Raw genomic sequence first — 27790 nt, forward strand, 5'->3', positions numbered from 1 at the left:
ATGATGCATGGGTAAACCAACAAGCTGTAAAGAAAATTACATAGTATTTACGAACGTTCATTTCTGAAATCCTGCTTTCTTTTGTGAGAAGGTTAACCTAGAAGTTCCACATTCCACAATAGACAATAGACAAGTGAAAATGCCGAAAATAATACCTTTAACAGCTGTGTGGTGGCATGGAGTTTTGATGCAGCGTTTCAGTTTTGCTTTATGCATTTATTCCTGCTGTCGTTATCAATTGCAGATTGCATGTAAATGCCTTACATTATCATGACATTTTGTAATCTGCTTGAGATTAGATTCATATTGCCCTCTTGAGCAGTGTAGCAAAGCGCATGGCACTCTTTGAATGCACAGTTATGAAAGTGAGTCATTTTGTAGGCAGTCACGTGAAATGCACTTGTTAAGGGCATTTTTAAATGCACTGGAGGAATGCACTCTGCTAAAGTGTGCACTTGTAATGGGGCAGAGTGAAGTTACGTATAAGAGACCCCCCTCACCCTTTTTTGGTAAAATGTAATTTTTTTTTTTTCATATCGAAAAGAAGAATTTCTATGAAAATTAGCCAATCTCTCCCTGCAATGTCACCTTCCTGAAAATGCAGTAATCAAGTACCAGAGTTGCAAATGTCAGTGGAAATCTGATGCTGTACCAAAACCATTTCAGGACGCCCTTGTGATTGCGAACTTCTGTTCACATTCAGAACTCTAAGCATGGCTTCTCATCTCTGTAAGCTTGATCGGCAAATGTTAGTAGTGAGCTTAGCGCACATACCAGTGTCGCAGGTAACTTTGGCCAAAGATTAAAAATATACCAGGGCACAATAGGTGAATGCAACTTCTACCATTTTGTTGACTACTGTATATGGCGAGTGTTTTAATATTTTGTTCAGATGAGTAATGAAATAAATTGGCAAAACTAACTTTTTAGCTATTGCTTTTCAGTCGAAAATTTCAGTACTGAATTGTGGAGTATCCTAGAAATACCTCTATTTCATCAGCTTTTATTTTTATATATGCTTCAGATCAGTTTTTTTTACATTGAAAAGGAAGCCCATCAAATAAGGAAAAAAAACCGACGGGACATTCGGCTTGTGTGCCATTATACCAGTGCTTTCAAACGTGGAAGCCATCAGCTTAGCTGCGCATAGTGGTGCTACGAATAAAACAAAAGCAACGACAGTGCTTTGCAAAATTGAAAGTGACACCTGCTACCTACCTGGCGGTGTTCGTGCCGAAAACAGCAGGTGCAGTGGTTTGTGGTACCAATATGTGGGCCAATATACTAGGTAGTGTTCCTAGCCATTGGCCGGGCATCTCTCCTGTTGGAATTGCATGGAAATCACCAACTTCTTTAGCAAAGCATGACCTCAAGATGTAAATATGCCAGATGCGAAATGCTGGCCGATGGCTAGGAATGTGGCTTAGTGCTTCGGCCGCTAACGTAAAGCACCGCTAAGTAAACCACCGTGCCAGCTATTTTTCACACTGAACACGGCCAGGTTGCGGCTTTTACTTTCAATTTGGCCACCAGTGCTCACGTCAGTTTTTGCCCTGTCATATTTGCAGCACCATCTCACACGGCTACATTCACGAGTCCCACGTTTGAGAGCACTCTGGTGGCACTTTGCAAGCAGATTGCCGCATGCTTTTTTTCTTTTCTTCATATTTCGAGGACTTTCTCTTGGACGTGGAAAAAAACTAATCTAAAGAAGCGCATATCAAAATAAAAACTGATAAATTAGAGGTTTTCTGGGGATCCTCTACAATTTGGCATTAGAAATTTTGCCTCCCAGGATCTTAATATCTTAAAAGTTAATTTTTTTCAATTTATTAAATTGCTCAATTCAACAAAATTTAAATATATGTACTCTGACTTATTATTATATATAATGGTCAACAACATGGCTGAAGTTGCGTCCACCTATTGCACTGCGTTATATTTCTAGACCTTAGCTTAAGTTAGCTGGAATACCTGGGATATTGGCCCAATGTTATCTTGGCTTAATTGTGCCACACACTACTATGCACTAGACAGAGGCTGCCTTGTTGCTGTTGTGCATTCCGTGTTGCATTTGTAATGCAAGAATGTTCTCTGAGTTAACTGTGCAAAGGCCTGGCAGGTTTAGTATGTATGTGGCAGTGCTTCGAATGCAGATGGTAATATACGACATGTCAGGAAGAACTGAGAAAAAAACGCACATAGATGCTCTAGAAGGGGTGAGTGTTTCTTTTTAACTGCTTTGGTTGGTGAAATTAAAGATACCTTAGTGTTGAAATGTTGCAACGAAAACTTGATTTCTTTCTAGCCAGCAGCTCAAAAGAAAGAACACTAAATTTTTGCTCCCAAAATTTTAAATATCTTGAACCTAAAGAGCCCAACTTGTGCATGCATTTGACAGTCCCTAAGTGTGGTATGTGCAAGTCTGCAGTTTTCGTGCCTTGTAATCGTATTGTGGCTTTTTGTGCAGCTCTGAAATCTCCGATGATCTTTGTGTGGGTGGTTTGTTGGGCGACAGGTTTAGGTTTAATCTGATCACATCATAAAGGCCCTGTTCACATTTTTGGCTTGTGATAGTTCTGGTGAATTATTTTTTTTAATGGTTGTGTGCTCAATTTTTCCTTTGTTCAGGCAGCAATGGTAACTAATCTGAGGCTTTGGCACGTGTTGTTCCGTAGCGCTTTGTATCTACCGTAAAAACCGGGATATAGGTCGGACTTTTTTCGAAAAACCATGGTGGAAAGTTGACCCCTGTCTTATATACTGGTCATTTGCGGAAGAACTACGGAAGTCTTGCAACAATGGGCAGCTGAAGTCAACAGTGTGCCTCTATCACCATCGCCATCAGCAGCAGTGCCGCCATTTTGCGTTTCCTTAGTTGCAAAGCTGTTTTGGTTAAAGGCTGCTTTTTCACATTTTGTTTCAAAATGAGCGGAAGCTGACGGTAATTCACCGTCGCCTTCAAGAAAAACGCGATTGAGTATGCAGAAGCTCATGGCAACCTGGCGGCACAGCGCGAATTCGGTGTATCCGAAAAGAGCATTCAGTACTAGCGGAGGGAGAAGCTGCGTATTACAACTTGCAGCAACCAGAAAAAAACATCAATTTGTGGGCGGACCGCAGCGTGTCCAGAATTGGAAGGAAAGGTCGTGCTGCATGCAAGATGGCTGCCTGTGACTGCTGAATGCATCCGCGTGAAAGCGGTAGAGATGCGGACCGCAGCGTATCCAGAATTGGAAGGGCTTTGCTCTACGGCGCTGTACTTCTGTGTGCCAAAAACAAACACGCGGGTCGATGGGCGTGCGATACTGTTAAAAAATTGGTTGGTTGTACATACGGGCAGCATTTAAATGAAAATAATTTAATAAATACTGTCACCATTGTGCAACCTGTTGAGTCGCACTTGTTTCAAGGTAAGGGTGTCTTTCGGTACTTTTTTCATTGAAAAAGATTTTTGTTCATTTTTAGAATTGGTTAGTTGGGGGGTCAACCTATATTCCGGTTTTTACGGTAACTCGGTGAAGTTCAGACAAATCAAACATTGGTGGAACCAGTATGACTTGCTAGTTTGTTTTGAATTGTAGCCAGGGCCAGTGGCTAATGCATGTGTGTCTTGGCATTAGCCAGATGCTTCTTGCACAGCTCCGCTGTCTCATGAAAGCACTTGCAGGTTTTGAGATGCACATACTCTTCGCTTCTGTGGTGGGCGAAGAGGGTCAGAAGCAAGCCGAGCTGTCACTTTGATCCTCATTTGGTTTGCAAAGGAAATTCTTTTCTATTCCTTCAGTCTCATTTCTTTTTTGTGTCTGCGTGCATGTGCAAGAGAGGGATAGCCACATGCATCGTTAGAAAGGCAAGCTTAACATACTTTTATGCGTGGTCAGGTAGGCAATATGAAGTGACTGCTACATAGAGTGCATTTTACTGTGATTTCAAGGGAATATATTGGCATATTTATAATGCAAACTGGAAACTGTGGGATGCCAAATAAAGGTTACTAAATACTGAGCCTGTCGACACTAAACCTGGGCACAGGCTCTTGTGTGTTGTGGACTTGTTCTACCAGTTGCCTTGAAATCAGGAGAGTTGCATCTTTTGCTGAGCTCGTATGTGCAGAAAATCGTGAAGCTATTTGTTTGGCAGGTTATTTGAGAATGAGGTGAAAGCTTCCATTGGAATTATTTGTTCAATGATGCATTAGTTAACAGTTCTATAATCTGAGGCAGTTTTTGGCTGCAAGCAGCTGGCTTTTGCTTTAGGGGGTGGTGCCATGCTTTCTCCAAGCGTAAGCCACTTAGCATGCCTTGCAAAGAATATAGTCTCTGCCCCCACACAATACCTATGCCGAAATTACAGCTGAAATATCTGAAGTTACTGCTTTGGGGGCCAAACGATGCTGTTAGCTTTCATGGTTCTGACCTCACCATGCAAGTTACAGCAAGTCTTGTGCTTATTGTGGTACGCAGATGACTGTGTATGAAGCTTGTATCCTGCTTTGTGCATCGTTTGCCATTAAAAAGTAATGCAGAAATAAAACTTAAACTAAAAATTAAGCATTGCAATTAAGTTAAGAATTTATTATTTGAGATTGGAGCTCACCTGTTATTTTCATTTGTGCAGTGTATGAAAGAAGCAATCCTTGAAAGCAAGGCAAAAAATAAGAGGATGAGACCATCCAGTATGGTAAGAAACCTTTCTTATCACTTCGCGTTTGCATCCTGCAAAGGCTTTTATGATGTTGTGTGCCTTAACAAGCCATGTAATAACTTTTTCTTTCACCTCATTTTGCTTATTGTACATATGGAGAGTTAGGGGAGGAGTTGCTTGGAGCAGCTTGATGTATCCAGCGCCATGAGTGAGCAAAAGCAGTAGATATTCTGTGGGGTTGGTTTGTGCCGTTCCCCCTCCTTTTTCCTTTTTTTTTCTCGATATTCACTCAGCATTTTGTGCAGCATGGCCGACAGCCTTATTAAAGGGGTTGTGAAGAAGCTTTGACACCATGAGTGAACAAGTTCGAATTGTGATCTGCACATGACCATTTTCATTGGAATGAAGTTTTACAGCTCTGTGCTTTGCAGGAAATTGAACTGTTTTCGTAAAATATTGTGGGCTCATTTGGTGTTTATTTTCCTTTCTGCTGCCTGTAACAACATGGATTTGCTGCGATACAATTCTTGAAAGTGCTCTGTTACTGGCTGTGAGGGACTGAGAAAGCTATTTATTCCTATGAGTACCGTATTTTCTGGTGTTTAAGTCGTGCTTTTCTTTCTGAATTTTTCGTCGTGTGTGTCTTATTCAGTGTTGCAGCTTATATATGACAAAAATGACGCACCACTGCGCAATTTCTTTTGCTGCGCCCAGTAACTATGTTTTAAAGAAAATCAATGCGTGAAAGAGAAAAAAATGAAGTTACTTTTTAAATGTTGTCTTGTGAATAGAATTGCATAATCTCACAACCAAATTGATTGTGGCGGTGCACTCTGCATGCTGTCGCCATCGCATCAAGTTTAGCTGGTCCAGCCATATTCTTGATTGACAGTTACGATTTCAGCTGCGTATCCGTTTGGCTATGGTTTGGCTTAGTGCACATAGTGTGTTCTTGCTCAACGTGACACCACTTGCGAGGCGAAGGAGCTATGATTCAAAATTCAGATTGCATGCCATTGAATATGTACTGGAGATTGGGAACCAGGCAGCAAGTAGACAGTTCAATGTGAGTGAAAAAATTATCTGGAACTTGTGCAAAGCCACAAAAGCACTCCAGTCGATGAAGCCAACAAAAAAGGCAGGCCACAGAAAGATGGTATGGTGGTCAGAGCTTGTGAGTCATCTATGCTCAGCAGCTGCCACAACTGAGTATTTTCGTCTTCTATCTGACATAGAGATCCTCACCGGGTTTTTATAGTGCTTGCTGAATGGTGCGATTTATAGACCGGAAAACATGGTACGTACGGAATAAAACATTGGCTGCTGATAGTGTAGGTTTGCTGCAAAGTAGAACAAAAAAACAGTGAGGTGCTACCATGACATGGTGCTTCAATACAGCCTGAAACCACTCAAATGCCTGCAGAAGCAAAGTGTGTGGGCAAGGGTGACTGTCAGGGAAGGGGCCACGGCAGTGAGCAGGAAACAAAGTTAACTTCCTCAAAGGTCTGTGAGTAATGACTTAATTTGTTAAAAAATTCAGGTATGGGAATTCATTTTACAGTGCAGTAGAACAGCCAGGCAACAAATTTAAGAACTTGATGTTGTGCATAGGCCTGCCAGTACATCTGTCACACAGGTGCTCTCAATTCTGCTTGAGGCGATGCAGGTTGATCAGATATTGCGTGGTGTGCATTGCTACAAAGACATTTTCTAGCATGCTCAGCTCTTATCTATAATAAGGGATTAATTACTCATTGGCATACACCCAAGCACAGCCATACGGCTACAAGGAAAGCTTTACAGCTTCCTCAGAAACTTTGTAGTTAAAGAAAAATTCGTCCTGGTCGGGGTTTGAACCCGGGACCAGCGCTTTACCAGAGCAGTCGCTCTACCAACTGAGCTAGCCGGGACGGCAAGCTTATGGTAGGGGGAGAGCGAATCGATCAAAAACTCGAAGCGGGAACAGTGTTGGTCAAACATTGGGTGGATGCCACCCAACATTTGGCTTGGGTGGATGCCAGTGAGTAATCACTCCCTTATTACAAATCTACTCCACCTTGGTGGTTCCCCTAAACATTTTACCAACTCTTAACTGTGGAACACCTTAGCAGTAATTGATGGAAACAGTCTGTGTGGTGCTGTGTTGCACTGCTTGCATAGTTAGTGCGTGGAAAGCCATGAAAGTGGGGTCGTTGCCGGTGCGTACTCATGTGCAGTTCAAAATGGCTAACATGGGAGCAGCAATTACAGCAATATGATGAGGTGTGACATGGCAGGAAAATGCTGTTGCGAGCAGTATCCCTGTTGCTGAGGGAGCCACTTCCATGTTGGCAATGCTACTAGGGTAGCAGACATGACACCAGGTCGACAGCAAGGTGTACTGTTCATTGTTGCCATTCAGCGCTTCAGTGCTCTGAAAAAGTGAACAGCCTTTTATAATGGAAGTTGCTACATAGAGTCACTAATAAATGAGCAAGCTAATGCTGTGACCAACTTTGCATCAACTGTTTAAATGCAGCATTATATTATGGATTGAGCAGCCATGCACTGTACAATAAGCATTGGTGAACAGGATGTTGGTTGTATTTCTTAGTTTTCCTGTAATGTACAGATACAGAATGTGGGCTGTGAAATACTGCCTGCGTTATCAGTGAACGAAGGCACTATAAGTCAGTGTGCCTTGATTTCTCTGTATTGTATGTCCAGGGGAGAGCCCTAAAATGTTCTCATTTCAGAAAGAGTGAAAAGTGTGATATTAGCAGCAATTTACTCCCTTTTTCTATCTCCTTGTCATTGAGAGGTCTAGGGTTCTGACAAGGCAGTCACATTGTGGACATGGGTAACTTTTCATGTTGCTCGCCTGACTTTCATTGTTAGTCATTATTTGTATTTGGGTCTTCATTCTGTTTCCAAGGTAGTTTCATCGTGTACCCGTATCAAACATCCAGCTGCCAGTGAGCACCTTTAGTCGTTCTCTCTGCCTAGCTTTTTCTTTCTGCCTGGACTCTGGTATCACGTCTTGCATGATGCACCCTTTGTCATCAGCTACACTGCCATCTGTTGTCTTTCTCGTGAATGCCAGCTGGTGGGAGCACAGGCATATGCGAAAGGCAGATTGCGATTTATACTTTCAAGCCTGATTGAGGGCTGCTGTTAGATGCCTTGGGCCCATTGAGCGACTAAGTACCTTTATGCACTCCACTTCCTGTCCCATTTGCACCTTTTTTTAATGTACATGCCCATGTACACGGTTTGAACCCACCATAAGAAAATGTAAAGAACTCTGGCCCGCCCAGACCCTCCCTAGTTCTGCTTCCTTTCTTGTCTGTACAAAAATATATCTGTAAGCTGCGGCATACTGCTTTGAATACGGGTTGCACTACATGGCTGGGTAAGTAGTAAACACGTCTGTTAGCATAGAATTGAACATGTATGGTGGCAGCTTGCTTCATTTGCACTTGAAGAGTTTGATGCAGGGGAAGTTCATTGTGAATTGAAGATTCCTGTGTGACAAGGGTACAATATTTTGCATGTCTGTGGCAGTGTTTAACTGATAGTATGCTATGTGCCTGCAGGAACTGTTCAACTCATCACGGACAGCCAAGTACACAAGTCTAAGAAATGAGGTTGAGAGCCCTGTGCATCGACTTCTGGATCATACCCAGCAGCAGCAGCAGGTTTGTAAATGGTGGTGTATTTCAAATTTTTAGAAAGCTGTGATGTGCTGCTTGTCTAGGGGCCATGAAAGTTTGTTGTACTTGTTGCACACAAGCACTGGCAATAAACACTCATAATCCTGCTCTAGCCAACCCTTTTTCTGTTTGGTTTTAAATTTAGTTTTTGTTCTTAGTACGGAATGGCTTTTGTACTGAAGTTCCGTAATGTTCGTTTTTTTTTTCTTCAAAGGGGCCATGAAATGGTATTTACTAAGTTAGGAATAGCGCATGAGGAATTGGTGTTCCATCGCTCATCAGCGCACCATAAAAAGTTTTAAGCTAGCTTCTTTAACACCGAAGATATTGGTGATTAGAAATGGGGCTCCTCCTCTCCCCCTGAAATCATACATGATGATGTGCCAGAAAAAAAAAGATAAAGAACAGGTCGGGACTGCACCCAGCCAAGCACCATTTGGGCACATCCTATGAGAAGGCTTGGCCAGATTGACCATTCACGTCATTGGGGTTGGGGCAGCTAAGCAAGCACAGTGTGGTGTTGCCCTAATCAATTATGAGCAGCTTTTAAATTTGACTTGAATGTTCACAAAGACCACCTGTAAAATTTGTTGCTTTAGAATATGGCCATCAAAATCATTTCAGAGTCCCTTTAATTTCACATAGAGTTGTGTGTGTGCGTGTGGGTGCGCACACGCGTGCTCGGAAAGCTGTTAAAATGAGATGTTGCGGCAGCCTGTTATTTTTTCTGGACATGGGCCATATTGATAGGTTGAAAGAACTAGTTGCTATGATTAGTAAGCTGGTGTGAGTGGCATAACCAGATAATAGTGCAGTTACCGTATTTACTTGTGTAATGAATCCACTCGCATAATAAGCTCACCCACCAATTTTGTCGTTGAGAATTTTCTTTTTTCTTTAAGCGTCACCTTTTCCTAGTGCAATCCACGGTTTCATGCCATCCGTAGTGCAGACCTTGACAGCGCTCCAGGTGATGCGCGCCAATAACATCACAGCGTGTTTATCTTTTGATGACAGCTCCTGTGGAGATGACCCACTTGGATAACATGGCAGAGCGCCAAGACGCTGTGTGCTCTTGTCAGGAGCGCCAGTGGTGGTGGCTTGCTCGGCGCACTATTGTGCTCCTGGCTGCTCCGGTGTATGGTTAGAAAGTCGGCTAATGCTCGAGCATTAGAGGGAACATAGCGGTTTAAGCCATAATGCTATAAAACATCCTCTACACTGAAATGCTATGGAGGAAGCAGAACCTTCAGACCCTGAAGCGATTTGGCAAGCTCGAAATCATGAGCGAAAATGTCTAACTCCTCTCACACTACAGCTAACACTTATACATTTGCATTACACTCTCGTAACCGTCCCGCAAGTTTTTTAACCTTGTGTAAAAAACGCACATCTGACCTTCAGGGCCAGTGTTCAGTATGTGCACTTTTTATTTCACTGCGCCGACTATCACAAAATCGTTGCATCGCGTCATGATGCAGCAAACAGCTTTCTAAGTGAACAGTGCTTAACACCGGCAACATGAGCATGGCCTACTGCGTGCTTTGTTCATGATTGCTGGATGGACAGATGGGTGAGCTGGTGGGTGGCCGGGCAGGCAGGTGTATGATGTGAAATTTCTACTCTTGCAAAAATATCTGTCAAATTCTTTTCCTCACGTATTGAACCCTCCCCCCAAAGTGATGTCAACTTTTCTGGAAAAAAAGTGGGTTAGTAATGCAAGGAAATATGGTAGTAACTGGATATTTGGTTGGATTGAAATGGGAAAGTTCACACTGCATTTTCACTGATGCCAACCTGGAAGCTGCAGGACAAGATTAGGGCTAGCATTTCTTGCTGGGGAGCAGTTCAAGAAACAATGCTTGGTTATGAAACAAAGGGGATAATAAATCGATAGTCAACGCCTTTTCTTCTTTTTTTCTTTACTTTTCAATTTCCACATCTAACTGCTCCATACAAAGAGGTGTGACTGTGCCTAACTGCTGAAAGCTTGTACAGATGGCTTATTTGCTGTGTGCGAATGCCAAACGCTTACCGTGGGCTAAACACTGTGAACATTGAATAGTTTAACCCTGACACACCTTAATACAAATTATTTGAGCGCTTGAATTAGGAAATGGCTGCATGATGTTGCTGCTTAGGGCTTCTTATGCCAATGAATGGTAGGAAATATACGGTTTACGGTGCCTTCTTCAGGGACAAGGAATGCAGGTACCTTCGGTTTGTCATTGCTGCAAATGTGTAATGCTTTCATGGTTCCTCCTCGGGGAAGAGTACTCACTTGAGCCCAGATATACCGAGCCTGCATACTATTTCGAATTATCGCCTGTATTGAACACACAGACTATGGCCGTAAAAATCCTGTGTAAAAGTATAGGAAACTCTGGTAGTATGATGTCACGTAGTGGTGATGGCAGTCGAAGCAGCGATGAAGACGGACGAAAGGGTCTTCTAAAAGAAAACTGTTTATTGGGCTGACTTGCACCCAAAATGGACTGAATCACTCGGCGGTGGCGAAGCGACAAGCGTGCTCGGCGGTCATCGAACAGAATGCCCGCCGCTGTCGGCCGTGCTCAATTTAAAGCTGATAGCGAACTTTCGAGATAAAGAGTGCAAAGTTACTAGAACATTCCGGAACAACGTAGAATCAGCTCTGCCTGGCTGCGATCCATCGAGATAAATCTAGTCGCGTCTTGCGTCGCAAACGAAGCGATAAAGCGATGTGGCGGCAGATTTGAAAAACGAACACACTGCAAATATTCGCGGCATTACTCCTCTTTCAAAGAAGCATCGACCGGATGCATTAAAACAAATAATGCGACTAGTAAGGAAAACAAACGGATCTTGCGAAAATAGACCATGGAAATGCAGTGGCCTTTAGCGCTCATAATACGGCTTCAGACGGACTACATGGACAACTTCTGGTCGTACGCGGCGTCGCTGGGATGCATTCATTGCGTCAGGGATGACTTCATAATCCAGTTCACCCAGCCGACGAAGAACCTTGTACGGGCCGAAATAGCGGCGCAAAAGCTTTTCACTCAATCCACGGCGGCAAATGGGCATCCACACCCAGATTTGGTCTCCTGGCTTGTATTCCGCGTTGCGTCTTCGTAGGTTGTAGCGTCTGGCGTCGGTCCGCTGCTGATCTTTGATCCGTAATCGGGCAAGCCTTCGAGCTTCTTCTGCGCGTTGAAGGTAGGCGGCAATGTCGACGTTCTCTTCTTCTGTAACGTTGGGCAGCATGGCGTCTAGCGTGGTCGTGGCCTCCCTGCCATGGACGAGCCTAAAAGGCGTCATCTGGGTGGTCTCCTGCACTGCGGTGTTGTAGGCGAAGACGACGTAAGGCAGGATGACATCCCAGGTTTTATATTCGGCATCGACATACATAGCGAGCATATCGGCGATGGTTTTGTTCAGGCGCTCGTTCAGTCCGTTGGTCTGCGGATGGTATGCAGTTGTCTTCCGGTGGCTGGTTTGGCTGTAGCGCAGGATGGCTTGCGTTAGTTCCGCCGTAAATGCTGTTCCTCTGTCCGTGATGAGCACATCGGGGGCACCGTGTCGAAGAAGAACGCACTCCACGAAAAATTTGGCGACTTCTGCTGCTGTTCCGTTCGGTAGGGCGTTCGCCTCGGCGTAGCGGGTCAGGTAGTCGGTCGCTATGATGATCCACTTATTTCCAGATGTTGACGTTGGAAAAGGGCCAAGCAAGTCCATGCCAATCTGCTGAAAGGGCCTTGAGGGAGGTTCAATGGGGTTCAGAAATCCTGCTGGTCGTGTGGGAGGAGTCTTTCGTCGCTGACAATTTCGGCATGTTTTCACATAGTGTGCGACATCGGCAGACAGTCGGGGCCAGTAATACTTGTCTTGAATGCGGCGGAAGGTGCGAGTAAACCCGAGATGTCCAGCTGTCAGCTCGTCGTGTGAAGCCTGTAGAACTTCTTCGCGGAGACAAGTAGGTACAACAAGGAGGTAGGCTGTTTTGTTCGCTGTAAAGTTCTTCTTCACAAGGACCTCATTCTGCACACAGAAGGAAGACGGTCCTCGCTTGAATGAAGCGGGGGGTGAAGAAACTTTGCCTTCCAGGTACTCGATGAGGCCTTTTAGGTTGGGGTCCGAGCGTTGCTGCTGAGCAAAAGAGCTTGCGCTGAAGGGTCCCAGGAAGGCGTCCTCATCGTCGTCCGGCGGCGTTGCATCTACAGGGGCTCGTGAGAGGCAATCGGCGTCAGAGTGCTTGCGTCCGGACTTGTAAACGACGGTGACGTCAAAATACTGGAGACGCAGACTCCATCGAGCGAGTCGGCCAGAGGGATCCTTCAAATTGGCAAGCCAGCAGAGCACGTGGTGGTCAGCGAACGGCCGTCCATAGAGGTAGGGGCGGAATTTCGACGTAGCCCGGATGATGGCAAGGCACTCCTTCTCAGTTGTCGAATAGTTAGCCTCGGCCTTGGAAAGGGAACGGCTAGCGTATGCAATGACCTCCAGCCTGTCACTTTTTTGAACGAGAACGGCACCTAGGCCCACGCTGCTTGCGTCGGTATGAACTTCAGTATCGGCGTTTTCATCAAAATGCGTGAGGATCGGTGGGGACTGTAAACAACGCTGAAGTTCCTTGAAGGCTTCTGCCTGCGGCGCTTCCCATTTAAATGGCACGTCTGTTTTCGTCAGTTGGGTCAGGGGCTCGGCGATGCGCGAAAAGTTTTTCACAAATCGTCGGTAATATGCGCACAGTCCGAGAAATCTGCGCACTGCTTTCTTATCGGCCGGCGGTGGAAACTGTTCAATAGCAGCTGTTTTCTGCGGGTCCGGGCGTACTCCCTCCTTGCTAACGATGTGGCCTAGAAACAGTAGCTCTTCGTAGGCAAAGTGGCACTTCTCTGCCTTCAAGGTTAGGCCAGACGACTTGATGGCGTCTAGTACTGTTCGAAGTCTTTTGAGGTGCTCTTCAAAGTTCGAGGCGAAGACAACGACATCATCTAAATATACCAGACAAATTTGCCACTTCAGGCCTGCCAGCACTGTATCCATTACTCGCTGAAACGTCGCCGGTGCAGAACAGAGACCTAATGGCATCACCTTGAACTCAAACAGCCCATCCGGAGTTATGAATGCTGTCTTCTCGCGATCTCTTTCGTCGACTTCAATTTGCCAGTAGCCACTCTTGAGGTCCATCGATGAGAAATATTTGGCGTTGCAGAGGCGGTCCAGTGTGTCGTCGATGCGGGGGAGGGGGTAGACGTCCATCTTTGTTATGTTGTTCAAGCGGCGGTAATTCACGCAGAATCGAAGTGCGCCGTCTTTCTTTCTCACTAGAACAACCGGTGCCGCCCATGGGCTGTTTGAAGGCTGGATGACGTCGTCGCGAAGCATTTCTTCGACTTGGTCCCGGATGGCTTTTCGTTCTCGCGGTGACACACGGTAGGGGCTTTGACGGAGAGGTCGGACGTGTTGATCCGTTATAATGCAATGCTTGGCAATTGGCGTCTGTCGCACCTTCGGCGATGTCGAAAAACACTCACTGTAGCTTTGAAGCAGATTGCGTATCTGGTCTTGTCTGTTCTGGTGCAGGGCTGGGTTGATGTCGAAAGTGGGCGAGTTCTCCTGGTCAGGTGAATCTTCTGCGGAGGGGTCGGAGAGGGCGAAGGAGTCTCGTACGTCAGATATTTCGTCGAAGAAAGCAATCGTCGTTCCTCTGTTAATATGCCGGTATTCTTCGCTGAAGTTAGTCAGCAGTACTTCGGCCTGGCCATTGCGGAAATGTGCGATGCCTCTTGCGATGCTGATTCCTCGGTCTAGAAGCAACTGCATGTTCCCCTCGATGATGGCTTCAGCGTTAATGGCTTTCGTGGCGCCTATGGTCACGATAACACTTGAACGGGGTGGGACGCTCACTTCTTCCTCCAGGACACTTAGGGCAACGAGATTTTCCCGAGTTTTCATCGAAGCGATGGCTTCTTCCGTCGAAAGCGTGATCAGCTTGGATCGCAGGTCGATGATCGCTTGATGCTCATCAAGGAAATCCATACCCAAGATCACTTCTCGGGAGCATTGCGGTAGCACAACAAAGGTCGCAGGATAGGTATGTCCTTTGACAGTCACTTGCACTGTACATCGTCCTGATGGCGTAATGAGGTGGCCATCTGCGTTGCGAATTTGTGGGCCGTCCCAAGCCGTTGTGACTTTTTTCAGATGCGCAGCGAATGTTCCATTCATCACGGAGTAATCGGCTCCTGTGTCGACTAGAGCGGTAACTTTCCGGCCGTCGATAGTCACTTCTAGGTCGGAGGTCCTGGCTCTTGCATTGCATGTCGCTCTCGGCGTCGGGTCACGGCTTCGTCGCGTATGCGAGTCACGGGTTGGGCGTGTGGTCGAAGCTCCTCTGGGTGGTGGCGTCGATTTCAAGGTAGCTTGCGTCGTGGTCGAGGTTCTCATTGTGTGCGGCGTCGGTGCAGCGAGTGTCAGTTCTTCATGCGGCGTCGCGGGTGCAGCGTCTTCGTGGGGCGTGGTCGGTGGAGGATCTTCGGCGTTTAGCTCGTGAGCAACCTCACCTCCAGAGGTTGCTGCCTTTAGTTTCCCCTACGGGGGCTGGGAGACCTTCCTCGTACCGCTGCTGCGTAGCTGCGGCGTGGCGACGCAAAGCACGAGGTTGACGGCGATGGTGAGCGCGAAAAGCGGTACGGCGTGGGCTCTTCTCGACGCAGGTACTCGTCGATTTCCTGCGGACGTTGTCCGAAGCGTGGTCGTGGGGCGTTAACGGAAAATCCTCGAAGACCGATACGTCGGTACGGGCAGTGACGAAGAATATGGCCGGCCTCACCGCAATGGAAGCACAATGGCCGGTTGTCGGAAGTCCTCCAGGCGTCGCATTTCCTGGGGCTTGAGCGTCGGTCATAGGCTGGGCGGGCGGGGGCTGGGAGGCGGCGTTGTGGAACAATTGGCTCACCTCGGGGAGGACGTGGGGGTTGTCGCTGGGGCTGAGCAGTCCTTACTGCAGCGGCGTAGGTCATGGCCTGGGGTTCTGTGGCCGTCGTGGTGTCAAGTGCCTGTTGCACTTCTTCCCGTACCACATCCATCAGAGTCGCTGCTTGTGGCTGTGGGGAAGATGGCAGTAATCGGCGTAGCTCCTCTCGGACGATTTCGCGGATAACTTCCCGCAAGCTGTCGCTGGTGGTGGCCGGCGCGTCCGAACGGATTGCACAGGCAGAGGAAGGACGATTGTACTGCCGAGCTCGGACGTCGAGGGTCTTCTCAATCGTGCAGGCTTCTTGCATGAACTCCTCGACTGTTTTTGGCGGCTGGCGGACGAGGCTTGCAAAGAGTTGTTCTTTTACGCCGCGCATTAAAAACTGAACTTTCTTTTCCTCGGTCATCCCGGGATCGGTGCGGCGAAATAGGCGCTTCATCTCCTCGACGTAACTGCGGACGGGCTCATTCGGAATCTGGATCCTGGACTCGAGAAAATGGATCTGGCCAGGGCATACAATGCAGAAAATGAATCACCAATGGTATCTTAGGGCAACAGAATGAATTTGATGGATTTTAATGGCACAAGGGCATCTGTGGCCAAAAAGTGCCTTAGAACAAGTTAATTTCGTCTACTCAAGGTGAAATCAGAGACCCATTTCCCAAGCATTTCATTCCAGATAAGCTGAGCACCACGCCAGGAAACAGCTTGTGCATTGCAAGAAAATGAATTTCACGATAAGGAAAATATAGCAGGAGATAGCTGATTATAAGCTCACTAGATAAGATTAGGTGATTTCTGATAGTGTGGCATGTAGCTGGTGCAAGACACAGATAATTAAACTGGAAAAGGCCATTGTCCTGAGGTGAATGTAAACTAAGCAATGAGGATAATGAAATTCGCTACACTACAGCTGTTAAGAATCAGCTCAAGTTCCATGCTTCAAGATGATGCAAGTTTGCTCAGTGAAAAAAAATCATAAGTTCACCCAAGAATTGGTATCTTGGCGGTATCAGGCTGCAGGTGCAGATGAATTAATCCTGCCTCAGAGAAGAGCTACATAGAGCACAAAACATTTTAGGCCAGTCCTACACTGACAGCTGTTAATAACTATTTTAAAACTGTTTTTCATTGCAAAAACAATAATACCGAGTTTGTGTTGGTCATGTGATTATGTTACTGAGGCTCTCTTAAAAATTCTAGCCATAGCTAAAATACAAGCTGTCTCAACTAAGTTTTTATATCAACAATGAGAACATAAACACATGCAGATTATTCAAGTAGAAGTTTTATTCTTCATGACGTGCCCTACAAAATTTAAATTATACTGAAAAGTAATAGAGTGGAGTGCTTGTGCCAAAAATACTAAACCTCAACAACAAAGAGAACACAAGATAAAGGCAACAACATATTGCCCAAAATTTAAATGTTTGACAGAACAAATATGAAAAGAAAACCTCTCCACAACTGGAACAAAACAGCGTGATACCGAGCACACATTTGAAAATTGTTTCATCCAAATCCCCAGTCTGGTGCTCCAGCACTCTTCAGCCCGCATGTCATGAAATGCACCATAGTTCTGGTAGCTGTAAAGAGTATACAGCTGATCCGGTATTTTGATATGTGAACAGTAACCCTCAATGACCACCAGGCTGAATACTTTCAAGAGGCTGTTCTAGTAACAAGACTGCAGTGAAACACTTAGCAAGTTATGCTGGCGTAATAATGCAAACCGTTAATCTTAGAGTTCGCTACCACGCAACTCTGTAGTAACTCCTAAAGTGATGCAATCGAATGAAAAAAAGGACTGCCTATTATATAAACAAAAGTCGAGGCTGCAATGCAAGGCCACTACAGAAGTGCTGCAATACAGCAATAGCGATACAATGTACACTTTAAGCAACACAATGAAACATGATCTTTTATCCTTAATTATCAGAATTTAAATATTTCATTTTCCTTGCTCTCTTGCAAAATTAAGTTTAGATCGTGAAAGCGCTCAAAAAGACAAGGATACAGAAAGAGATTTCCACACAGTGCACTTACTTCCAGTGTCTTTTTGAGCACATCCGCTATCTAAACATGGTAACCCAACTAGCCTAAACGCTGTCGTTATTCCAAAATTAAGGGCACAGGGTAAGGTAAAATTAGAAAAAAAATCGTTTTTTTTTGTTTTGGAATTTTAGAAGTTCAATTCTTTCTACACATGTTCCATGATCGCACTTTCCTCAGAAAGCCATATTTACGGCTGAAAAACGCTTTTTCCGAAACCAAGTAGTGAGCGGCCACGCCCCCTTTCAGGATTAACGTCAATTTTTTCAACCAAAAAGTCCACCACCTGATTTCAAAACTTGTCTAAAATCAGCTACATATAAAAATTGTCTGGCAACTATTGTACAGCTCCTCTTTTTTAGCCAAGACAGTCCTGAGACGCTTTGCACGTTTTTTCCACGTTTCTGCAACCTTCATGCAGCTGCGTCCGAGTGCTATCCCTTTCGATCAGTATTGTAAATTGTGCCGGTGTTGGTTGCTGCTGATAAGTTGAGATGCCCAGGGCAAAGAAGGCCTTCGTCAGGCGTGAATTTCACGGCAACCGCTACGCTCATCGTGAAAAAGCAAAAGGATGTCCACGACCGAATGAGATCCCGAACGCTGAACGCGTCAGCTCCTCGACATCGAAGCTTTCAAGATTTTCTCTGTGCTTCCAGGAAGAGGATGTGCTACAGAGCAGCAGCCAATATGCCTTAATGGACATGGACGGCATTTGTGCCGCAATTACACAAATTTGTGTGTGCAGAGAGTGCGGTGGAAGTGTTGAGCTCATCGAAATATTGACAAAACGGGTAGGCGTTGCAAGCGTTTACAGTTTGAACTGTGAAGTGTGTAGTGCCGCACAACGATTTGAGACGCAGAAGAAAACTACTTCTGGCCTCTATGAAGCCAACCTCAGGTTAGTGTATGGCTTGAGGTTCATTGGTAAGGGAATGGCTGCAGGAAATATACTCTGTGCTATGCTAAACCTTCCTAAGCCGCCGACAAAGTTTGCGAAATACAATCAAGAGCTTCTAGGTCACATCGAAGCTGCTGCTCAGGAGTCGATGAAAAGGGCAGCTGACGAAGCTGTGCAGCTGAATGAGGGGGATAAAGACATCGCAGTTGCTCTTGATGGAAGCTGGCAGAAGCGAGGCCATACTTCCAATAACGGCATAGTCTCTGCGACCAGTGTAGACTCTGGGAAAGTGCTGGATGTGGAGGTTTTGTCTAAACGTTGTCCAAAGTGCAGCATCAAGGGTATAAACAGTGAACCCCTTCATAGAGAGGTGTGCCAAAGCAACTACCAAGGCACCAGCGGTGAAATGGAAGTCGCAGGAGCAGTGAAAATTTTCGGCAGGAGTGAGGAGCTTCACGGCGTTCGATACGTCAAATACCTTGGGGATGGTGACAGCAAGGCTTTTATGGCTGTGAAGGCACAAATGCCATATGGTGATTCCGTTGAAATATCCAAGGTTGAGTGCATAGGGCACGTGCAAAAAAGGATGGGCACAAGGTTACGAAGGCTAAAAAAAGGAAACAAAGCAGGAAAACTCTCTGATGGAAAGAGCCTCTCGGGCCGAGGCCGACTGACTGATGCAGTAATAGACAAGCTCCAGACGTACTATGGTTTGGCCATCAGAAGAAATGTAGGAAACCTGGATGAAATGCGAAAGGCCGTTTGGGCAACCTTCTTCCACTTATCGGCCACAGACGATGACCCATGCCATGGACTTTGCCCAAAGGGACCTGATACGTGGTGTGCCTTCAACAGAAGTCAGTCAGAGGGCAAGCCATTTTTCCACAAGGAGAGTCTGCCTGCATCTGTCTTGGAGGCTATCAAACCCATTTATAGGGAGCTATCGAAGGCTGAGCTCCTAGAGAAGTGCCTGCATGGGCGAACTCAAAATGCAAATGAGTCGTTCAACCATGTTGTTTGGGAACGCGCGCCAAAGAATGTGTTTGTTAGGCTTCGGACCCTACGGATGGCAACAATGGATGCTGTTCTTTCATTTAATGATGGTAGCATCGCACGGGCCAACGTTTTGAAGGCGTGTGGATTGAACCCAGGGAGCAACACCATCAAGTGGCTGAGGGAAGCTGACCATAAGCGCATGTACTTTGCGGGCCGAGCAACACGACAGCTTACAAAAGAGGCCCGACAGTCAGAACGACAAGCCGAAAAGCGAAAAAATGACGGCGACAGTGACTACGAAGCAGGGGGCTATTAAACCAATTACTATGAAGGCGTTTCTGCGAATAAAAAATGGTTTTTCACATCTTTTTTCTCTTTACGCTCTATTATCTCAAAACAGTGTTTTTTCTTACAAAGGTACCATTATTTCCAATGCCTTTCAAGACAGACGGCTGATTTTTTTTGCAATCATCTACATAAGTGTTGCCAACTACTGAACTAGAATTAAGCAATTTCACTGAGCAGTTATTCTGTTATGAATTTTGAAATGCGCAAAGAAAGGCCAGGTTTGTGTACTACCGGAAAAAATTTTATTAAAAATCGAATTTTCAACACATTTCAAATATTCTACTTCAGTAAAAAGAGCACAAAATTTGGCAAACAATGATATATGCATTATTAGGCTACTGTTATTAGTTAGTGAGAAACATGTACCTCAACATGGCCTAAAATGCATGGGAAGTATAGGGCTTACCCTGTGCCCTTAAGCCTTTCACAAAGTGGGAGCCCCTTTCCCCATACAATGTGCACCATAACTAATCCAACACATTTTTCATGATGTTTTCTCAGAGAATAAACACTGTTTGAAGATTTTGCAATAGTACTTGTCTTTTCGATTCTACGAATGTATCATGCAAATGTTCAATGAAATGACCATGTGCCTATCTTGATCATTGCTCAAAATCAGGGTATAATGCACCATGAAGGGCAGGCTCTGCTTGATTTTTATGTTTTCCTAACGAAGCATGTACGTGCAACCCTTCTGCTGGCTTGTATGCAGCAGGTTTGTCTAGCTAGACGAACTGTGGTTTTGCTATAAAGATGAAATGGTACTTTGGAAGTGAATGGTTTTCTAAAATGCATTTAACATACATACCGGGGCTTTAACAGCACCTGGTGTAAGCAACATCAGTGGGGGGACCGCAGGAGTGGCCTAGTGGTCCGAGCATCTGCCTCGCAAGCAGGAGGTGCGGAGTTCGATCCCTAGTGCCACCGGGTAACCAGCGGTGATACAATGGGTCGTTTCAATGGCCAGTTTAAAACTTGAAATAACCATGCTGCAATATATACAAAAAATGATTTGTGTGCTCTCTCTTGCATGACATTGTTAATCATATCATAGTGTTGGTAGTACACAAAATGCATGTATGGAACATATAAGTGCACTGTTTTTGTTCACATCTTACCTGCTATGTGCTGTTATGGCATGTTATGTGCTGGGAAAGCAACAGATGGTGAGCAATGTTGTGCTGCAGCCTTTCTTCTGGTGGAATTTGAATCATGTGAGGTGCAGCTGAAAGAAATTGTTTCATACATAAGTATATTTCATGTAACACAACAAAAAGTGCACAGCCCCATCATGAGTTGTGGTTTAAACTAACAGCGAGCTTTTTACTACTCTATTTAACATATGATGCAAGTCAGTGATGCTGGAGGCACAAAACTAAATACTGTAACAAGAGCTAATATGGACAATCGTGCCTTTAAGAGATATTGTCAATATATATTTTCCTGAATGAACTAAAGTTATCCTTAGAAGCATTCAGAGGAAGATAATTTTGCTAAATGCCTTTTGCCAGAATAGGCCTTTAAGGAACCAGTTGCAAATGAAAAGAATAACTTTAAGACCATGCTATGCATGCTATAACGCCAAAGTAGTTCCATACAAGCAGTATACTATGCCCCTAGTTTTATGGTGGGCCTGTACTGCACAATTTTCATGCAAGGTAGTGGAAAGTATGTGCCATGAAACAGACCTCTGCTTGCTGAAACTGGCAAATAAGTACTGGGTTTTTAAGGCAGGAAAGAAGTTACATAGTTCCTTCTGCAGGTTTTGAACTTCAGGTTAGTTATTTGAAAAATATCAATCCCTGAACTGCAATGATTGAAGTTTTTAGCAAATAACATTTCCATTGTAACAGTGGAAACGCTCTTTTATTTGAGGAACGACTTTTCAAAAGCCTGCGTTTCATGGTGGCTGTCAAGTAGCCCTGATAAAGAGAAACCAGTCACGACACACAACCAAGCCCCCGTAGCACATTTTCAACTATACCCTCATGATATAGCTTTAAAGTAAGTGTTAAGCAATACAAATACAAATCCCTTGATTTCCTTCATGATTTATTACTGGTGTATACATACAAAGATAACCGTACAAGATGTGGAGTGCATGGTACAGAGACAGTAGGCAGATGGTTTCTTGACACTCAAAAAGTGAACAAGGGAAGGAAAAATCTCAGGGTGCTTGCCGTTTCGACAACTTGTTTTCGTCTGGGGTCAACATATACAGAGGAAACTTAGAATCAAGTACAGGGTTGTCCACTCTTAGTGCGAACACGCGAGCACATGGCTGTGCTCTTTGGGCCACTGTGTCTGACATTGCCACACATCGAAGTGTAACATGACACGAAGCACCACATCCAGGTGCATCTCCTCTTGCGCCATTTTGCAGCGATGAGTGGCTGCGCCGCACACAGTGGACCTCTAAAAAGTGCGGCCATGCGCTCACATGTTTGCAATAAATGTGTCCAGCTCTGTACATTCCGGAATTGGCATAATTATTTGAAAAGGCCTTGCACATGGTCAGAGGTGTCCCAACCCATAATTTCGACCTCCTTTCCTGCTTTCTTTAATTTATCGTTATACTTTAACCTTACGCCCTGCACCTCCTGACATCACTTCTCGGAACCTTGGCTGCCATACTCCTCCCCCTCCCCCTTCTTTTTGCCTTTTCTCCGAATTTGCCCTCATTTTCTCTTTTTCCTTCAAATTATTTTGCCCCCCCCCTGGTATTTTATTCTGCCATGCTGCTTAATTTCTTTATCCTAGTTTTTCAGGAAAAGGCATCCAGCCATACCAAGCCACCTGTTGCGGCTGGACATAAAGCCATTCAAGCCCACTCTGCACACTCCATACCCCGAGATTCGTTTCTACTGAATTGGGCTTTTTTGTTTTCACAGTTTTGCAGGTCAACCGGTTAATCTTCTTTAGCAGCTATCATGCCTGGTCAAGGTTCACGCTACCCATCGTAACGCCCTTCCCATATCGCACCCTCGTTCCACACAACAGGCTTTTCGCCTCGAAGTGAAAACCTTATTTAAACCCCACCAATGATGAACACTTTGCCAGACAAAGACAAGTACTCTTGTCGAAACGTCGGCAAGCACCCTGAGGCTTTTCCCTTCCTTATTCAGTTTGTGAGATACCAGGGACAGGTGTTCAAGCAGCCATACCACACTAATACCCTGTCACACGGGCACCGCAAAGGCCTTGGAGAATCATATCCAAAGGCGTAAGGAGTGCAGCCACCCGGTACAAATGTTGCGCCTTTGTCGCTGAGGGCCTTGGAGGCGAAGGCGCTCAACCGAGACCTTCGGAGCCCGAAGACACAGCATTGGAGAAGCTGTGATCGCAGTACCATCCAAAGTCAAAAAGTAAAAGCAATAAAAAAAATAGATAAGCTAATAATGTTTGAAAACATTTTTTTCAAATACGAAAGGTGTGTCTGGCTTTGGTTTTTGTACGGGTGTTTATGTTTTATGTTCAAATTTCAAGATAGTGAAAGTGTTGCGGCAACACCGAGCGCCCATGGTGGCCAAGGCAATACACGTACAAAACCTGCTCCTGCTGATGAGAGTAGCTGTTGCAGTACTTTTAAGGAAGCAATCAGAATAAAAAAATTCTCAAAGCTCAACGAATGAACAGAATACACCACTTTAATTTTAGAACACTCACTTCAGCCACCTCGAGTATAGCAGCGGGTGCTCAGCCTGAACGACTTTCACCTTTGGGCTGCACCGTGTAGCTGCATCGCTGCTCCTTTAAGCTTTCGCTTCTTTGGTGAAAAATGGTGCCTTTGCTGGAAAGGCCTTCGAGGAATGCCATGTGACAGGGGTATAAAGCACATTTTTTACTGACACGAAAGACTCAGTGCCTTTAGTTCTGACAACATTCTGAATTATGCTTTGGTGGCTTAGCATATCAAAATACTGGACATGACAAAATCAGCTAATTAGTGAGGGCTATTATTTGATATAGGTAAAATTATAACATTCTCTTAAAATAATGAAAAGAAACCACCAGCACTGACATCAATGTACAATTTGGCTGTAACATACTGACATGACAATATAGTTACACGTAAATTCCCTTTTCGCACTTCAAAACTGCATGCATTATTTCTAGAAAGTGCGAGAACAGAAGCTCATACATAGTGCCAAAGAAAAGAGTGCATAATAGTACCACTTACGAGGTGTTTATCGGCAACTGCAATGAGCAAGGCTATGTTAATGGCAATCCAGAGTTATGTGTCTTACGAGCGCATGCACTTGGGAGGTGATAGCAGCTGTGGACGCAGCTGTCCATCGCAGTTTTGAGTCTGTCGAGATAACACATGGGGTAAGGTATTCCCTGTTTTGCTGCCGAAGGCAAAACCGTCAGCGAGTGGAGTTGCCTTGCTATTCACTGTCAATATCTACTGCTCAAAGTAAAGGAAACTAGGGCATAGAACATACAGCATTTCATATTATGCTTTGGCCAAATGCAGTGAGGATGAAACAGACTAGACTTGTCTTATGACGTTTGCACTCTTTACTTTGCACCAGAGGAAAATAAATTTTTGTACAGTTGACCTACTGCTTGCCACAGTCCTAGAAGAAATTAATCCAGGTCTCAGAAATTCTACCGAGAGAATACTGATGCTGCATGTGCATTTCTCTGAACTGTTCTGAAATATGCAGAAGTTACCAATTTTTTTACTACCTGATTACATACTGTAATCTTTGCAAGGAATATGAGGTTAACGGACTGGGAAAAAATGTCAGGAATGGTACCTTTGGTACTGGGCACTTGGACAAACAAATGACCCACTGGGCGTCCCCAGGAGCTCTGCTACCAGGCACCCCTAGCAACAGTAGTCAATTTTCCAGATCCAAAGGAGCCATGCGAATGATTGCCGAAAAGTCAAGTTTAAGGACAGCAGATGCATGAACACAAAACAGTTTTCCAACTTTGTTTCAGTGTGATAAATGGTTTCAAATCTCTAGACTATATCTGGTAGTACACAAATTATCAGAACACCATCTCCCGCTCAGAATCATCTCAAAGCACATTCGACACGCAGTACCAACATGGACAGTTCGTGCTTAATCGAATCCAAAAGTTTACGGTGATCGACCAATGTTACTCTAAATAGAGACAGAAAGCGCATGCACGTTGTACTGATGTTATCGTGAACATAACATGCGACGAGACGCAAGGTTACAATACAAACAAAAAACCGCTTTCAAAATTTGAGAACAAAAGGCTCACCTTCTCACAAGTTCGCCAAACCGGAGACGTTGCCGAGTGGCTGCCGCCAAAGTCACTCGCAATGCACAGAAACAATAAAAATGCAGTGCCGCTTACTTTCCTTGAGCAATTCCAGTCGATTGAACTTCCACCTGTTCTCACCGACTACCTCTGCAAGCATGTCTAAAAGTTAGCGGCGCAGCCACGCCATTTGCAATTTACGGAGTTACACGGGAAATTCATAGCGCCATTCGCGTATTCGCGCTCAAGCTCACGTCGCTGATGTCGCAAAGGCGCAGAACGGCAAAAACATATAAGATGTATTTAATTTTAGGGCAGCTTATTTAGCTGACAACCTGAATCGTTTGATATATTGTTTTTTCTATTCGTTGCATGAACGTTATTACCACCTGGGGCAGTGCAGCTTGGCCATGGCTAGCCATGGCGAAGTCGAAGCGCTATAGCCGAGCCCGCAGTCGGAAACATGTGCGCAGTTAGCGCAGTGTGGAGTTGAATGAACAGGCGCTTTGGAATGGGTTTTTGTTCTTCCGTGTTCGCTGCGTGCGTCCTGCGCGTTGTGTGTCTTTAGTATGTGTGTGTGTATGTGTGTGGCCGGAACGCTGCATTGGAGTGTACATACAACAGCTCGCTGTCCCGTGCGGCATCGGTGCGTAGTAAAACGATCATGCAGAATGTGCGTTACAATGCCAGTGGCCCTGCACGAAAGAGGGGACTTGAAGTCAACGGAAAAGCTGCTCTCTCTCGTGGGACTGCAAGAATCTGGCGAGTAACAGTCGACGCGCGTTTCGGTGGATGATTCCGTTTACCACGCCAAAAAATTCAGCACTGGCCAACAGCAATGAACTGCTGCTGCATCATCACCTGTGTGATGTTTGTGACAAGCTTGTTGGATGTGAACGTGGCCATGAATGGTATTCGCCGAGCAGTGGTCCTCAGGGCGTGGCACCAGTGGATACCCGAAGACGATTACTGTTTGCCTGCGCCCTGGCGCCTCGCATTCAACCGAATGCTTTGGCGTTAATTATTTATATCGGAATTTCACACGTAGTTGGACTCGCAAATATTACAGCGTACAAACGTGCCGTTGGAAGAGCACCCTTTTTCATTTCTTTTAGGGAGGGGGTGGGGGAATTACCGTCTGCTGAAATTTAATGTCACTAATATTTTGAGCTTATTTCTAAACAGGTGCCGTGGTGGCACTGTAAGCAATGCATTTACTGGGCAGAAGTTTATTTTATGTTGTGTTGGCACAAGGTTAATGATTGTCATTGTACTGTGGTGCCATGTTCAAACAAAACACATAATTGTACACTCTCTTTGAAGAATGTCTAATGAGGTAATAAATTACTGAGCAGCGAGTATGCACTGTGGTAAATGCGATGAACGTTACTGAATTACTTCACACTTGTCATGTTCTGTTGTCGTTAGTGATTACGTATGCCTTGGTGTCTGCTGCTTTCCAGTGTAGGGGTCGAGAGGCATGTCGAGCTCCACTTAGCAGCTTTTTTTCCTTCCACTCTCTACTGGCCAACGTGGTAAAATAAACTCAACATAATGCGTGATTGCTCACTCCTAGATTAGACTACCATTTCACTTATTTACTCTCAGGGCCAATTGGCATCGAAGAGAGGAGAGCGACTAACATAAATACATGTGTAGGCAGATTAATTAAAATGATTATACACAGCAGACTTGAAGGCATTGGATGCAGTGGTGGACATGACGAAGGCAGAGAAGATGTGACAGCTGGAAACGTAGAAAAGTGGAGATCTGCGTGAGTTTGTACGCGACTTAAGGTGAACGCTAGCAAAAAATTAAGAAGGCGCAGAAGACTGAGGCCAGAGTTAAAACTGTAGTTTAACAGAGGAAAGCACCTCTCAGCAAGCCAAAATGTGCAAATGCAAGCAGTTATGTGAACACAGAACATAGAAAATGAAACTCTTTTTTGGACAGAAGGAAAGCTAAGGCACATTGCTTATTGTGATGTTGCTTAAAAAGTTGGTGTCTAGTTGTTGCCCTTCATATCTGGTCCTTCCACACCCAGCAACTGAAATGCCATCAAAAAGGAGCATTTCCAACCACTCTATTACATGGGAGGTACACATCGCCAGATGTCAGAGGCTTGGCGTCTCATCTTGCAGACTAGCTAGTTTGGCAGATTTAAACTTTACCCCATGTAAGAGGCATGCGGTAGCCTTGAAGGGGAGTATTTCATAAGTGTTACAGCATATTGTACAGTGCTGGCATGCTTCATTATTTACATCACAGTAATATGCTAGCACAGGCTGGAAAGTTTGTAAGTGAACAGAAAAAAACAATGTTCATGCCATATCTTAGCCACATTCTTAGTATTGTATAAAAAGTGCAAATAAGGAATTCCTCATTTTTTTGTCAGCTTTTTCTTTCTGTGCATTGATTTTTTGCAAGTTAGCAAGGTTCTACAGTCTTGTGTGCCTATCGGCTGGCCCCTTGTTTGTCAAAGGTACCGAGTACACAATGGGTCGTGTCAGTGGAAGCTAAGTAAACGATGGATAGAAAATTCGTGCTTTCAGAGTATTTCCAGAAAAAACTGCTATTATTTCCTACTCAGGATGGGGGAACAGCATCGATGGTGCACATCCTCCTTGTCACTGCAGCAATTATGGCTGCTCGCTGCTTTTCGGTGGCGTTTCATTTATCTGCAGGAAGAGCAGGCATGAATGGGCGGCAATAGGTACCTACTAAATTAAACATTGCATTGAACAATATGTTGTTGTGTTGGTGCTTTTGTTATCCATGAAGGAGTTGGTGTTTTTGATTAATGGTTGTGTAGCAAAGATGTAACTGCTACATTGCACTGCATTCACAGATTTGTTTGCCCATGCTTTTGGTTTACTCAGTTTTTTATTTCCTTACCAAATGCCAGATGGAAATTCAGCTTTCAACTTGTGCACTTTCATCATGTTTGCAATG

The 27790-nt window shown here is 44.9% G+C and overlaps 1 protein-coding gene and 1 long non-coding RNA gene across 2 annotated transcripts in view; one reads left to right on the top strand and one right to left on the bottom strand.

The window, feature by feature from the left end:
• LOC144121759 (uncharacterized) overlaps window positions 1-27790 on the top strand; it is a 63363-nt gene that overhangs the window by 6006 nt on the left and 29567 nt on the right. Inside the window, exons 4-5 of the mRNA XM_077655134.1 lie at window positions 4621-4683; window positions 8223-8324. Coding sequence (XP_077511260.1) covers window positions 4621-4683; window positions 8223-8324 — 165 coding nt within the window. The remainder of the gene's footprint in view (window positions 1-4620; window positions 4684-8222; window positions 8325-27790) is intronic.
• On the bottom strand, window positions 18871-25914 carry LOC144100617 (uncharacterized). Its single transcript, XR_013307762.1, has 3 exons — window positions 24361-25914; window positions 20716-20822; window positions 18871-20586 (listed from the first exon to the last, which is right to left on the bottom strand). It is a non-coding gene; the product is annotated as an uncharacterized LOC144100617 (long non-coding RNA).

Source organism: Amblyomma americanum, chromosome 1, assembly GCF_052857255.1.
Source record: "Amblyomma americanum isolate KBUSLIRL-KWMA chromosome 1, ASM5285725v1, whole genome shotgun sequence".
Taxonomy (NCBI): Eukaryota; Metazoa; Arthropoda; class Arachnida; order Ixodida; family Ixodidae; genus Amblyomma; species Amblyomma americanum.